The 16,186-nt window shown below is 50.4% G+C and overlaps 1 protein-coding gene and 1 long non-coding RNA gene across 2 annotated transcripts; one reads left to right on the top strand and one right to left on the bottom strand.

The window, feature by feature from the left end:
- Nucleotides 1-323: 323 nt before the first annotated feature.
- On the bottom strand, nucleotides 324-14,074 carry LOC103558301 (zinc finger protein 345-like). Its single transcript, XM_070558290.1, is given in 3 exon segments — nucleotides 324-2,310; nucleotides 9,935-10,022; nucleotides 13,863-14,074. Coding segments are annotated over 2 exon segments (1,881 nt in total). The 5' UTR covers nucleotides 9,968-10,022; nucleotides 13,863-14,074; the 3' UTR covers nucleotides 324-462.
- Nucleotides 14,075-14,120: 46 nt separating this feature from the next.
- Nucleotides 14,121-16,186, top strand: LOC139073539 (uncharacterized). The gene is made up of 2 exons (XR_011522373.1): nucleotides 14,121-14,255; nucleotides 15,986-16,186. It is a non-coding gene; the product is annotated as an uncharacterized lncRNA (long non-coding RNA).

The raw sequence follows: 16,186 nt of genomic DNA on the forward strand, positions 1-16,186 counted from the left end.
ACATAAAAAATGGCTGTAAATGTGTGAAAAATAGTCAGTGTTTAAGCCAACTGCAGATTTTGCCATGAAATTTGTAGCTTCAAGTCATAAAGGAAACTAAAATCGTCTAGCAGTCGTGTTCAGGGACACATATTTGAGACTGTTTCTCCAAAGGGTTAATCTTCCCAGCTGTGTTTTTTTTTTTTTTCTTGAATTTTCAGGCTCCAATTTAATGAATGATCAATACATTTAAAAAGCTCAGAGAGGCCTTATTAAAGATCTCAGATGAAGTTGCATTGCATTTAGATCACCCCTAAGTACCACTATCTGGGGACATTGTCGGGATGAGAAATGGGGAGGAAGCTCCTAAAATGAGCAGAAGCTGTCCCAGCTGGTGAGACATCACGCCGGCCTCCTTCGGAGAGATAAAGAAACCAACTTTCTTAATACACGAGGTTAGGGTTCCTCTCTGGGAGGAAGTTACTAGTGCCAATGAAGCCAGACCTGAACCCAGCAGTGGCACGGGCAGTCTGTTATGGTCCCAGGCCTTCTAGTCAGCGTGAATTCTCTGATGATCAGCAAGCTCTGAGCTCCAGGCAGAGGGTTGCTCAGAATCATTGCAGATGCAGGCGTTGTACACGGTGTGAAGTCTCTGATGTTTAGCCAGGTGTGAACCCCAGTGGAAATCCTCCCCAACAAGCATTTGCCAGCCGTGTGGACTTTCTGGTGTTGAATAAGGTGTGAAATCTGGGTACAGGTTTTCCCACAGTTGTTGCATTTTTAGGGCTTCTCCCCGGTGTGAACCCTCTGATGCTGAACAAGGTGGAGACTCTGGTTGAAGGCTTTGCCACCCTCCTCAAAGGCGTACGGCTTCTCGCCGGTGTGAATTCTCTGATGCTGAGTGAGGGACGAGCTGAGATGGACCGTCTTCCCACACTCTTTACACTTATAGGGTTTCTCGCCTGTGTGGACTTTCTGGTGCTCGATGAGGTGGGTGCTCCGGCTGAAGGCTTTCCCACACTCGCTGCATCTGTACGGCTTCTCTCCAGTGTGAATCCTCTGGTGTCGAATGAGGTGGGAAATCTGGATGTAGGCCTTCCCGCAAACTTGACACTTATAGGGCTTCTTGCCGGTGTGAATCCTCTGGTGGCACATAAGCGACGAGTTCTGGCTGAAGGTTTTCCCACACTCATTGCATTTGTAGGGCTTCTCGCTGGTGTGAATCGTCTGGTGTTGCATAAATGATGACGTATGACCGAAGGCCTTTCTGCACTCATTACATACATAGGGCTTTTCACCCATGTGAATGCTCTGGTGCCTCATGAGGTGGGAAATCTGCATGTAAGCCTTCCCACATGTGTTACATACATAGAGCTTCTCACCCGTGTGAATCCTCTGATGCTGCGTGAGGGCTGAGCTCTGGCTGAAGGTCTTCCCACACTTGTTACATTTGTAGGGTTTCTCCCCGGTGTGGGTGGTCTGGTGCCGAGTGAGGGAGGAAGTGTGGCAGAAAGCTTTCCCACACTCGCCACATCAATAGGGTTTCTCACCCGTGTGGATTTTCCGGTGGCAGGTGAGGTGGGACACCTGCGAGTAGAACTTCCCACACTGGTGGCACCTGTAGGGCTTCTCCCCCGTGTGGCATCGCTGGTGTTTGATGAGGGAGGAGCTCTGGGTGAAGGCCTTCCCGCATTCCTTGCATCGGTACGGTTTCTTTCCCATGTGGATCCTCTGATGCTCGGTGAGTGACGAGCTCTGAGTAAAGGTCTTGCCGCACTCCCTGCACGCGTAGGGCTTCTCCCCCGTGTGGATGGTGTGGTGCTGGATGAAGTACGAGCTCTTGCTGAACGCCTTCCCGCCGTCGTCGCACTTGTAGGGTTTCTCCCCAGTGTGAGTCCTCTTGTGTAGGATATAGTCTGAGTGGTAACTGAAGGCCTTCCCACATTCCGTGCAGTTAAATGGCTTCTTTCCTACGAAGGTCCTTTGGCGTTTCAGGCTCTTCCGTGGCCCGTTCCAATTCTGCGGCCTCTCTCCCCCAGGCGCTCTCTGCTTCCTGATGAAGGCTGAGGTCCGCCGGAAGCTTCTCCCAAGTTCGTTCCGGCCGAGGCCTCTCTCCCCGCAGATGTTTTCCTTGGGGGCAGCAAAGGCACCCCTCAGAGGCCTCTCCTGTTTTCCCTGGTCCTCCCGTCGACGGCCACACGTCCGGGATTCCCCCAACTTGGCATCTCCAAGCACAGCCCTTAAAATGCCCTCCATCTTCCCCCCTGGGGAGGCTGCCTCTTCAGAAACGCTCTTTTTCGGAAGCATCTCCTGAGTAGCTGCAGAGCTTGCCTCCAAATCGGAAAGAAATGGAAAATATGAATATCGTCCGTTTCAGGACAAAGGAAGCTGATGTTTTAGAACTGACATTGGGAAACTCAAAAAGAAAAGTTTCAAAGTTTAGGCTGCTATTTCAAAACGCACAAGGTACATAGATTCACGTGGTGACATGAAAAGACGGCCAAGATAGAGTCTAAGAATGAAAAGAACCGAGTTGCAAAACCGTTGATATGCACCGTGGTTTGTTAGCCGTAATATATAATACATTTTGACAAATCAATACGAAAAAGAGAAACAATCTAATAAAATAGTGAAGCCAGGGGCTGGCCCAGCGGTGCACTGGTTGAGTTCGCACGTCCTGCTTTGGGGGCCCAGGGTTCACTGGGGGATAGGAAGTGACGGCTGAGGGGTACAGGGTTTCTTTGGGGAGTAATGAGAATGTTTTGGAATGGATCGTGGTAATGGAGGCACAATTCAGTGAACAGACTGAAAAACACGGAATTGTACACTTTAAACGGTGAATTGTGTGGTAAGTGAATTACATCTCAATAAAACTATTAAATAAATAAGATTAGAGGGAAATTTCCCTTTCTACATTACACATTTGAAATGTTTTATTCATTATAAATATTGAAAACTAACAGTAAGTTTTTCCTAGGTGATTACAGTGAAAAGGAAACACTTCTCCTTCCCTTGTTCCTACACTGTTTCTAATTGTGAATCTCTCTAGAGATTTTCCATAAATTTATGTGTGTGGGAATGTATGTGTGCACATGCGTGGTGTGGTGGTGGGTTTTAAATTTATTATTATTTACTTTTCTTATTTCGGTAAAATACACATAACATAAAATGGACCATTTACACCTTTTTTCTTTTTTCTGAGGAAGATTTGCCCTGAGCTAACATCTGTTGCTGATCTTCCTCTGTTTTGTATGTGTGTTGCCACCACAGTGTAGTCACTGAAAAGTGGTGTAGGTCTGTGCCTGGGAACTGAATCTGGGCCACTGAAGTGGAGCCTAACTTAACCACTAGGCCACCAGGGCTGGCCCCCATTTAAACCACTTTTTTTAAGTATGCTTTTTTTGGTGAGGAAGATTGGCCCTGAGCTAACATCTGCTGCCAATTTTCCTCTTTTTTTTCCTCCCCAAAGCCCCAGTACATGGTTATATATCCTAGTTGTAGGTCCTTCTAGTTCTTCTGTGTGGGATGTCGCCTCAGCATGGCTTGATGAGCAGTGCCATGTCTGCACCCAGGATCCGAACTGGTGAACCCCGGGCCACTGAAGCAGAGCGTGAGAACTTAACCACTCGGCCACGGGGCCGGCCCCCATTTAAACCATTTTTAAGTGTACAGTCCAGCTGCATGAGTACATTACATTGTCGTGCAACCATCACCACTATTCATCTCTAGAACTTTTTCATCTTCCCAAACTGAAATCCTGTCCTCATTTAAGGCCCCATTCCCCCTCCCCCAAGGCTGTGACAACCACCATTCTACTTTGTCTTAACAAATTTGCCTCCTTTGGGGACCTCGTGTACGTGGAATTGTATAATATTCGTCCTTTGGGGTCTGGCTTATTTCACTTAGCATATGTCTCCATGGTTCATCTATGTTATTATTTACTTTTGTAACTAAAAAAGTACACACAACTAGAAGGACCCTCGACTAAAATATACAACTATGTACTGGGGGAATTTGGGGAGAAAAAGCAGAAAAAAATAAATAAAATATTTAAAAAACGCAGTAAAGATATTGGAGTGAAAATTCTTGAAGGAACTACATTAAGATCTTAAAAGTGAATTTTTTAGAGATAAGCAGGATTATTGGGGGATTTTCACTTCCTGCTTTATTCGTATTGAGATTTTCAAGGTGTCTATGAAGAACACATATAACTTTTATTTGATCAAAAGATATCCACAAATATCTAATGTATATGAAACTTTAATGGCACAATCTTGCAATTTGGAGAAAGGGAGATGTAGACAGGAGATGATGAACGGGAAACAAAACCATTTGGAATTTGCTGAAGGGGACTGACTTTTCGATGCTGGTAGATTTGTTCACGGGATGCCCATTAATCACGTAATTGCTATGTGCCAACCACAGTGCTGGGGGTGGGTGACTGTGCTGAGCCAGACCTCTGACCCTTGCCCTCAGAGAGGGGCTGGGGTGGGCTCCTACTCAGACATTTTGGACATTTCTTCCTTCTCTCCTCAGCATCCCTGCCTTTGCAGAACCATGGCTCCCCTTTCCTGCAGTCCTGGTGGGGCTGTTAACGTCAGTCTCCCCCATCCCCACCTCAGGAGTGGGCACGAGACCCAGGCTGGCCAATCAGAATAGCCCATCCCCCAGGCCAATTATAATTGGTTCAAGATCCAAGCACAGCCAATCAGAGTCTTCCCTGAGATAGGTATATGGTGTTGCTAGGCAGAATAGAAGGTTGAGACTATGGGCAGCCATACCGAGCACCACTTGGAAAGGCCTGAAGATGGACTGAAGCTAGAAACGGGTGGAATCAACATGCGGGGGAGGGAAGGGGAGAGAGACCCAGCGAGCCCATTCACAGCCTGAGATCCATATGCCTGAAGTCGTCCCACTTATACGGGTCCAAAAAAATCTAATTTTGCTTAAGCTATTTTGATTTTTTTACATGCGAGTCCTGATTAATACATCAGGTAATTCAGTAATAGTAACAGAATACTAATAATAATTATTGCAATAAGTAATATTCATTAAATGCTTCCTACGTGCCAGGCACTGTTCTATATATTAACTAATTTAGCCTCCCCTCAAAATTCAACGAGGTGGGTAGTATTAGTGTCCCCACTTGACAGATAAGGAAATAGAGGCACCAAGAGGTTAAGCCACTTACCCACAGTCACACAGCCTGTCAGCGGCAGAGCTGGGGTTTGAACTCAGAGAGTCTGGCTCCAGGGCCCCCACTCTTAATCACAACATAAGCAAGTGCAGTAATGGCAGCTCAAGCAAGGAGCTGTGAGAACACCCAGAAGGGGCAGGTCGCTCAGCCTGGGAGTCAGGGAGGGCCTCCTGGAGGAGATGAGCTGTAACTTTCATCTTGAGGAACATGAAGGTGTTCACCAGGCAGACAAAGCAGGGAAGGGTGTTCCAGGCAGAGGGAACAGAATGTGCAAAGCCCCAAAGGTGGGAATACACATTCAAGTTCAGGTAGGGACAGGTGCTTCCATGAGGTCAGGGCATGGGGTACAACCACAGGCGGATGGTGATGAGAGATGAGGACACACAGGGCCTCGAGTGCCAGGCTTAGGGGCCAGGTGTTCGACTCAGGGGCACTGGGGAGCCATGGGAGGGCTGTGAGCAGGGGAGGGACAGTATCAGCTCTCGGCGAAGGAAGACCCCTCCGGGGCTGTGTGTGAGATGAACTGGAGGGCTTAAGATTGGAGGCTGAGGGGCCAGGGTGGAGATTGGGGTGAGAGTCCAGGTGAGGGAAGCTGAGGCCTGAGCCCAGACTGCAGGGGAGAGAGGAGGGCACTGGGCGAAGTTATGGGCAGGAGGGGTGGGACTGGGGACTGACAGGCTGTGGTGGGTGACGGGGAAGGAGGGCGCAAGGTGTGGCCCCACAACAGGGTGGACAGTGGCAGAAACAAAGATGCTTCCACCCCCTCCTCTGATGCAGCTCGGGGGCGAGTGGGGGCAAAACTCTGGCTTCTTCCTGTCCCCCAACAGGTCAGGCCAGGCACCACTGCTGGGTCTTTACACAGGCGATTCCCATAGAATAATCCTAACAATAACCGTCACAGCCTATTCTGACCCATTCTGTCACTGTGTGCCAGGCGCTGGGCCACACTCTGCATGTGTCAACTCATTTATTCCTCCCAAGGAATACTGTACGATTATTGTCACCATTTTGCAGATGGGAAACTTGAGGGACAGAGGGGCTAAATATTTTGCCTGAAGGTCACAGAGCCAGGAAGTGGTGGAGCTGGGATATGAACACAGAACTCATGATTATGGCCCACGTGTCACCCTGCCCCCCCCTTTATTTTGGTGAGGAAGATTGGCTCTGAGCTAACATCTGTGCCAATCTTCCTCTATCTTGTATGTGGGACGCTGCCACAGCGTGGCTTGATGAGTGGTGTGTAGGTTCGCACCTGGGATCTGAACCCGCAAACCCCGGGCCACCGAAGTGGAGTGTGCGAACCTAACCACTATGCCACTGGGCTGGCCCCTGCCTCATTCTTGACATGTCTGATCATGACAGATGGGGTGGGAGGATGGCTTGCACTCGCTGGACAGCCTCACCCACCTGGACGGGTAACTCGCCGGGCTTCTCTCTCCTCCATCCTGGGCTCCTCCCCTCGCTCCAGACAGAAGATCATATCCGGTTTGGACCCCGGAAGCCCTCCCCGTGGAAAAGACACGAGACTTGGCTGTGGGTGCCATGGTCACAGGGAGGCCTCAGGGCCGGGCCCCAGGCCCCGGATCTGCAGGAGGGATGCATACGTTGGGTGCCTAATGTTTAGAGGTTCTAGTGGTCAACACCGGACTCATTTATTGAGCACCTACTGCATACCTGCCATCCCTGTTGAAGGCTCTTACTCTGAGCTGTTCAAGTTGAGTGTGAAATACACACCCCATTTCAAAGACCTAATCTGCAAAAAAGTGTAAAATATCTTCTTCGCTGTAATAATTTGTATACTGGTTATGATTTCGACATGTGCCCAGATGACCGTATTTCGGATCCATCGGGTGAAACAACATACTACTAAAATTAATTTCATCTGCTTCTTTTTACTTTTTTCAGTCTGCTGTCTTCAAGATCACTAATTTCCCTCTTCCTATAGTAGGTTGAACAGCGGCCCCCCCCAAATTACGTCCACAGGAGCCTCAGAATGTGGCCTCATTTGGAAACAGCGGCTTTGCAGATGTAACGAGTTAAGATGAGGCCCTACAGGGGGACGGAGAGACCTAAAGCCAGCGGCTGGTGTCCCCATAAGAGGAGAGACACACACACGTGGAGGGAAACAGGCCACGTGAAGCTGGAGGCGGAGAGTGGGGCAAACGCAGGGACACGAGGGTAGGAAGGGCCGGGAGAGCCAGTGCCCGGGGCTGGCCTGGTGCCCAGGTGGGCGGAGGATGGTCCTGAGATGGGGGACCCGGAGGAGGAGTGGGTCTGGGGGTACATGGAGAGCCCGGTGGGCACAGGGAGTCTGGGGGCCGGGACCTCCCCAGGGAGGGGTCCTGGAGGCCACCAGCTGCACAAAGTCGGAGCTCAGGGGACAGACTGGAGGGACCTCATTCTGTACGTGCAAGTTGTGCAGAAAAAGGGCAACGCGGCAGGCTGGCTGCTGTCCTCGGAGGGGCCTGCCCACAAGGTAGCCCTCGGCTGGCGGCTGCAAACCTGGATTTCGGGAGGGTTCCAGCATTCTCTGACCAGTAAGAGGGCCTCCCTGTGCCCAACCTGTTAAGCTGAGCCTCCGCTTTCTTTGGGGGATCTGCAATTTTGGTACGTGCCAGGCAGAGGGGCCTATGGGACCAGCCCCTGTCAAACCCTGGGTGCCGGGTCTCTAACAAGTGTCCCCGGTTGACATTTCCCATGTGTGGTCACACCTCCACGTGGGGGAAATCGGGCCGGCCTGTGTGACTCCACGGGGAGAGGACTCTGGAAGCGGGCCTGGTCTCCCCGACTTCACCCCGTGCGTCCCATCCCTCTACCAACTTCTCCGTGTCCCTTCGCTGTGATGAATCCGGGGGTGAGGACGATGACACGCTGAGGCCGGTGGGTCCTCCCAGTGGATCACGGAGCCTGGGAGCAGCCTTGGGGACAGCCGTGGTTTACAGGGAAAGGGAGGGACAGAGGAGCCGGAGAAAGGGATTGAGAAGGAAGAGATGGAGCGAGAAGGAGACAGACCCAAGAGGAGGCTGGAGGGGGGTCCGGGGAGAGGATGAGGCCTGAGCGGGGCGGGGCTGTGGGCACAGAGAGTCGGGGGCAGTCAGGGAGGGCAGGGGAGGCTGAGGATGGTGCCCGGGGGTCTGGTCCAACCAATCTGGGGGATGCGGAGCCAACCAGAGACGGGGAGCAGAGGAGCAGAAGGAGCAGGTCAGCGTGGAGACGTGAGCGCAGGGTGAGTGTGGGGAACGCGAGGGGCCTCGCGGGGGGTCAGGACGCAGGCGGGTGGACAAGTGTAGGACTCGAGACACCTTTGGGGAACAGCATGTATGCACTTTGGGGAGAAGATTCCAACATGGAGCCTGTTGAATGGGGACATCGGGGGGCTCTTGGAGCCTGAGAAGAGGGCGGGGGCACAGGTGGAAGATGGTGGGGACGAGCAGGGGACTCGGGGTTCAGGGACGCTGAGACAGAGACACAGACAGAGGCCACTCGGGAGGGACCGGCGAGAGGAGCAGAGAGGGCACCACGGGGACCCCCAGGGAAGGCCCACCGTCCAGCAGCGGGTGGGCACAACAGAGATGAGGGCAGGGGGCGGGGCGTCACCCCGTGAGAGAAGGTTCTGGTCGGTCTCCAGCATCACGTCCCGGTACAGCTCCCTCTGGCCAGGCCCCAGCCAGCCCCACTCCTCCAGGGTGAAGTCCACGGCCACGTCCTTGAAAGTCACTGATTCCTGCAAGGGCCAATTTGACACGGTGGAGGGGCACCTTCTGTCAGAAGTCTGGGGGTGGAGAGGTCATGGGTCAAGAGCCTCACACTTTAAGCTAGAACATTCTGACTCGGCAGATTTGGAACGACTGAATCAAACCGGATGTCGAGGGCAGCACCTTGGTAGAAAGGAGAACAAGGCTCCGTTTTCACACGACTCTTTACCGCCATCTGTTGGAAAACTGTTATAATAAACCAATTCTTTTAGTGTATGACCATTTGCTGCCATCTGCGTGAAAACTGCCATAATAAATATACCAACATATGAGGTAGAAAGTATAAATCAGCCACGGAGATGAGGCACCCTTGTGCAGTGCGTAACCTACACAGCTGTATGTGACAGCCCTAAGAAACACTTTTTTTTTTTTTTTTTTTGGTGAGGAAGATTGGCCCTGAGCAAACATCTGTTACCAATCTTCCTCTTTTTGCTTGAGGAAGATTGTCACCGAACTAACATCTGTGTCAATCTTCCTCTATTTTGTATGTGGGATGTCGCCACAGCCTGGCTTGATGAGCAGCATGTAGGTCCATGCCCGGGATCCAAACCTGTGAACCCCACGCCGCTGAAGCAGAGTGTGTGAACTTAACCACTACGCCACTGGGCCAGCCCCAAGAAACACTTTTTAAAAAGCTATCAAGCCATCGTGTGCCAGAGCTATTATGAAATTGCACCCCATCCCAGACCCCAACCCTGATCCCAACGCCCATTCCTGACTCCAAAGATAAAGTTCGGGGTGAAGCAAAGCCGTCCACTTCCCACTTCGCCGAGTAACCAAAAGGCTGCTGGACGATAGATGACTGACTTTTAGACCACATCATCATGTCCCAGCTTGGAGCATCCTGCCCCCTTCCCACCTGTCCCCTCTCATCCCTGCACCTCCCAGCCCCAGAGGTCCTCCCACCACAGCCTCTCTCCCAGTATCGGGAGGGGCAGAAGGTCTTCAGGCCACAGGCAGAGACGGGGATGGTCATCCCGGGGCAGAGGGAGCCCAGACTCACCTGGTCCTCAGCCGTCAGGGTCCTGGTGGCCATTGCTGGGTCCAGGCATGCACCTCCAGGAGAATGGCCCAGGCCTGAGTCCGCAGAGCTGGAGGAGGAGCCCGGAGCAGAGAGCGGTCAGTTCTGGCCCAGACAGGCACACACTTTGCCACAGACGCCTGGTGACAGTGGGGGCCCTGGTCTCCTCGTGACGGGGGTGCTGCCTGAGGCCCCCGTCCTGTAACAGCCACCACTAGCAATCAAAAGGTTCAGGGCCGGCCCAGTGGCACAGCGGTTAAGTGCGCACGTTCGCTTTGGCGGCCCGGGGTTCGCTGGTTCGGGTCCCGGGTGCGAACATGGCACCACTTGGCAAGCCATGCTGTGGTAGGCGTCCCACATAGAAAGTAGAGGAAGATGGCATGGATGTGAGCTCAGGGCCAGTCTTCCTCAGCAAAAACAGGAGGATTGGCAGCAGTTAGCTCAGGGCTAATCTTCCTCAAAAAAAAAAAGGTTCAGCTCACTGCACCCCCCCCCCCCCAACAGCTCTCGGAAAGGCAACTACAGTTGTCCCCAGATGGGGAAACTGAGGCACGAGAGGTCGAAGCCCTTGCTCAAGGTCATAGAGATAGCAAGTGTCAGAGGGGAATTGAACCCAGAAGTCTGGCCTCGGAGCCAACCCCTCTTATTTTTCTTATAATTTTTTTTTATTGTGGTAAAATACACACAACATCAAATATACCATTTTAACCGCTTACAAGTGTACGATTCAGTGGCATTTGGGACATTCTCAGTGTGGCGCAGCCATCCCTACTATCTAGTTCCAGAACATTTTCATCATCACCCTAAAAGGAACCCTGTCCCGTTAACCAGTCACCCCCAAATCTGCCTGTCCCCCCGCCCCACGCCAGCCCCTCATAACCACTCATCTTCCTGTCTCAATGGAGGTGCCCATTCTGGACAGTCCATATAAATGGACTCCTACAGCAGATGGCCTGTGTGTCTGGCTTCTTTCACTTTGCATAACATGTGCAAGGTCTACCCATGTTACAGCGCGTATCCCTGCTTCATTCCTTTTCACGGCTGAATAATATGCCACTGTGCGGAGGGACCACATTTTGCAGAGTTCTTTCGATCTGTCTTATAAACCCTATTTAAGGATCCTGGACTCTTGCTTAAGATGTTGGAATAAAGTTTAAGCATCCCTTGCGGAGAGAAGGGAACCCTTGTTGACTGCCGGTGGGAGTGCAAACTGGGGCAGCCACTGTGGAAATCAGTATGGCGATTCCTCAAAAAATTAGGACTGGATCTACCATATGATCCAGCTATTCCACTGCTGGGTATTTATTCCAAAGAATGTGAAAACACGAATGCGTAAAGATCCGTGCACCCCTATGTTCATCGCAGCGTTATTCACAATAGCCAAGACTTGGAAGCCACCTAGGTGCCCATGAAGGGACGAATGGATAAAGAAGATGTGGTATTTATACACAACGGAATACTACTCAGCCATAAGAAATGATGAAATCCGGCCATTTGTGACAACATGGATGGACCTTGAGGGTATTATGCTGAGTGAAATAAGTCAGAGGGAGAAAGCCAAATACCATATGATCTCACTCATAAGTAGAAGATAAAAACAACGACAAACAAACACAGAGAGATAGAGATTGGATTGGTGGTTACCAGAGGGGAAGGGGGGAGGGTGGAAGGGGTGACTGGGCACATGTGTGTGGTGATGGGTTATAATTAGACTTTGGGTGGTGAACGTGATGTAATCCACACAGAAAAAGAAATATAATGATGTCCACCTGAAAATTACATAGTGCAATAAACCAATGTTACCCCAATAAAAAAAATTTAAACAAAAAGGTTGAGCGTCCCTGTCAAAGAGAAGTTGGTGTTCAGAGTGTGGTCACCCCCATTCATTCATCGAACACCTCTGAGCCCCCTGTGAGTGACAGGCTCCATGCTGGGTTCTTGTAGCCGCCCCTGACACAGGAAGGGTTAATAATCACTGGAAAAGGCTTGCCAACAAACTGTGACCCGGACGTGAGAAGGCCGGTTAGCCAAAGACGGGTAAGATCTCCAGGGGGAGGCAACCTAAGCCAGACACGGCCACCCAGGGGCACAGACGGAGACACGATATCGGGAGCAGGAGGGGCCGTTGCCTAGGAGGCCTTGCATGCTCTGAGATAAAATATACGAGCACAGCGATAACATGATAATATCAAAACAGAGGCCAAGGGAGGGCTCCTTGAGAAATCACTAAGAATTCTTGGCATCTGCTAATTACATTGTCCAGAACACCTGTGTATGTTTAACAGATAAGCTATGTATATACTGAAACGCTGGTTCTAATAAACTCAGAGTGGCCATCAGCCCTCTGCGCATCTATCCTGGTATGTACATTGAATCACAACACCAACAGGTGGGCCCTAAATGTAACCACAAGAGTCCTTATAAGAGGCAGGCAGAGGGATATCTGACGTGGAGGGGAAGGCCATGTGACAGAAAAAGAGAAGCAGAGTCAGAGAGAGGACACTGCCAAGGGAGGCAGGTGGTTCTAGAAGCTGGAAAAGGCCAGGAAAGGAATTCTCCCCTGGAGCCTCGGGAGGGAGCACGGCTCTGCTTGACTTCAGCCCAGTGAGACCCATCTCAGACTCCCACCCTCCAGAACTGCGAGGGAGCACAGTGTTCTCTTACAAAAACCGTGCTGTTTGAAGCCACTGAGTTTGCAGTAATTTGTTACAGCAGCAACGGGAAACCAGTCCAGAAATAAAGACTCAGGGCTTCACACGTGTTTCCAGGCAAACAGCCACACGTACACCCAGGTACACAGGGAGGCACGCCCCTGAAGACCGAAACCAGCGGGGGGCATTTTGATGGGGCAATGAGGAACAGAGTCTTAACCAGCTCCCCAAAGTCACTTACAAGTTACCAAAAGAAGAGGGAGAAACCTGACAGGCACCACCTTGGCCAAGTGATCCAGGTTGACGTGACCAGTGATGGCCAAACAGACCTCACAGGCTCCTGATCTGATGAGAAGGTCAGAGCATCACTCCTAAAGCATTTCTTCTTTACTTTTTTTGGTGAGGAAGATTGGCCCTGAGCTAACATCTGTGCCAATCTTCCTCTGTTTTGTATATGGGACGCCACCACAGCATGGCTTGATGAGCGGTGTGTAGGTCTGTGCCCAGGATCTCAACCCAAGAACTCCCAACCCCCAAAGAGGAACGTGCAAACTTAACCCACTACACCACCGGGTTGGCCCCCTAAAGCATTGCTACCAAAAAACCCCCTAAATCTAATCATGAGGAAACATCGAGCAAATCCAAAGTGTGGGACATTCCAGAAGGACACCGTCTGCAAAATTCAGAATTGCCAAGATCACGAAAGTCAAAGAAAGACCAAAGAACTCTTCCAGGCTACCGGAGATGAAAGAGACCTGACAAATCAAGCAGTGCGTGACATGGGATTTTCTTTTGCCATTGAGGACATTTTTGGGACTATTAGCAAAACTTGCAGAAGGTCTGTAGATGAGCTCATAGCATTGTATCGATGTCAATTTCCTGATGTGATCATGGCGCTATGGTTTTGAAAGAAAATGATCTTGTTTTTAGAAAAAGCAGAGACTCCCGTGGGGCAGGGGTCGTGCAGAGACCCAGAGAGGGGAGGACAGAGACACGGGGAGGTGGAGAGAGACATACAGAGATAGGAGAGCAGAGACCCAGAGAGAGAGAGAGGGAGACAGAACGGAGGTTGGGGTGGTGGGGGCAGATCAGAGAAATGAGAGACCCAGAGGGAGGAGAACAGATGCTCAGCATAAGGAGGACCGAGACCGAGGCCGTGGCTGTGCAGGGTACGCTGGGGCCCTCGGTCGGACATCCCCGGGTGGGATCCCAGGAGACCACTTATCAGCACTGTGACCCGGGAGAGTCTGTTTCTTCACCTGCGAATGAGGAAAGGTACCTCCTCGGGGAGATCGCAGCGGTCCCGCGATCGGCCGCACTCCCGGCAAACAGCAGGCGCCCAATTCCTGCGCGCGGAGATCGTCCGACCCGCGAGGACCGCAGGAGGACACCGGGGCCGCGTCGCGAAGGACAGCAGGGGGCGAGGCACTGCCCACAGCGCCCTTCCCCCTCCCACCTGGGCAGGAGGCGGACCCGCCCCCTGAGCGCCCGCCTCCCTGGGCCGGCTCGCACCCACCCGCTTCCGCCCGGGTCCGCCAGATCGGGACTCACCTGTGCGTCCCCCGCGGGATGCGCCAGCCTGCCGAGCCTTCCTTCCCTGGTGGGCCGCTGACTGCGCCTGCACGGTCGCCCTCTGTGAACTAGAAGTCTGGGTACGTACTTTAAACTCGGCTTCGCAACTGGACTACATTTCCCAGAAACCATTGCGGTCCGCGCTCCTCCCGGCAGAACCCTGAAGCAGGGGAATGCTGGGAAATGGAGTCTGGGAGTAGGCTGTGGGGCGCGGCAAAGAATGCTCTAAATGCAGAGCGGCTTTGCAGCTGGAGGAAATATGGTGTTTGGGAAATGTCTGGCTGTATTGACACCGCGAATATTCCCACTCTAGCCAGAGTGTTTTTCATTGCTTTCCACGGGAGGCGACGTCATAGTCCATTTAACCCAACTAACCCAAATTTCTCTCAGGTCTTCAGGACACATGCAAGGCGCCCCCATCTAAACTGATGGTGAATGCATCTAGGCTCCTCACTTAATCCTCAATTTCCCCGGGCATCCGCCTTCCTGTTTGCCTCAGTTTCACCTATCACCTCTTAAAGGGTAGTGTGGTAGAGGAACTAGACCCCTATAGTGAGAGCTGAGAGGTGTATGTCCAGAAATGCAAGGATGGTTTAATATTAGGCTATTATATAATTTGCTTACTGATATATCAAAATAATACAATCACGTACATAGATGTGAAAAGGGTTTTCAGAACATTCAGTAATGCGCTATTTCTATAAAAACTTAATAAATTAAGAAAAGGCTTTTTTTGTTGTTTTTTTGTTTTGTTTTGTTTTGTTTTGCTGAGGAAGATTTTGCCTGGAGCTAACATCTGTTGCCAATCTTCCTCTTTTTTGTGCTTGAGGAAGATTAGCCCTGAGCTAACACCTGTGCCAATCTTCGTCTATTTTGTATGTGGGTTGCTGCCACAGCATGGCTGATGAGTGGTGTAGGTCTGTACCTTGGACTGGAATATGCGAACTCGGGCTACTGAAGCGAAGCACGCCAAACTTAGCCACTGTGCCATGGGGCTGGCCCCAAGAATAGGCTCGCATAGAACAGTAATGATAACAATCTTAAGGAGTTACTGGCCTCTCCTTGTTTTTAATTAAATTCATATAATCAAAGCTTCAGATCAGGTTTGATGGTAAGACACCAAAAGATTGCCCATTAAAGTCAGAAACAAAACATAATGTCCACCATTACTACTTTTGGAGGAACTATCGATGTAGTTAGACAGGAGAAGGAAAAGACGTCATTGGAACAGAGAAGTCCGAGTTTTCATCCTTCTTTGAATGTGGTATGACTGAGATCCTGGAAATCAGAGAAGCAACTGAAATACTAAGAAAGGCAGTAAGATAACTTTGTAAAATTACTGGGTAAAAAATTAATCAATAAAAACGATAGGTTTTCTCTTTTCAAAAAGAATTATGAGGAATCTAATGAAAAAGAGGTTATTTGGATTTTAGTGCCATATTTTCCTGATAGATTTTAATCTCTCTGTGATCTTGGCAGTTCTTTTCCACTCTCCAGATCTAGGCTTTCTTCTCTATACGGGCATACCTCGTTTTATTGTGTTTTGCTGTATTGCACTTTGCAGATATTGCATTTTTTACAAGACCCTCCACTAGCAAAAATATTATGATTCACTGAAGGCTCAGATGATGGTTAGCATTTTTTAATGATAAAGTATTTTTAAACTAAGGTATGTATATTGTTTTTTAAATCACAATGCTATTGCACAATTAAGGGTACTCCAGTATGGTGTATACATAACTTTTATGAGCACTAGGAAACCCAAAAACTCATGTGACTTGCTTTTTTTGCAATATTTGATTTATTGCAGAGGTATGGAACTGAACCCACAATATCTCCTAGGTGTGCCTGTAATCTCTCATTGGAATAACGTGCGGCAAAGACTGGATAGCTCTTCTCCCAATCCTTTCCTCTGCTTCCTGTGCACACAGCTGGACTACATTTCCCAGCCTCCCATGCAATTTGGGGTGGCCATGTGACTAAATTCTGGCCAATAAAATGTGAGAAGTGA

This window comes from Equus przewalskii, chromosome 9, assembly GCF_037783145.1.
Source record: "Equus przewalskii isolate Varuska chromosome 9, EquPr2, whole genome shotgun sequence".
Classification (NCBI taxonomy): domain Eukaryota; kingdom Metazoa; phylum Chordata; class Mammalia; order Perissodactyla; family Equidae; genus Equus; species Equus przewalskii.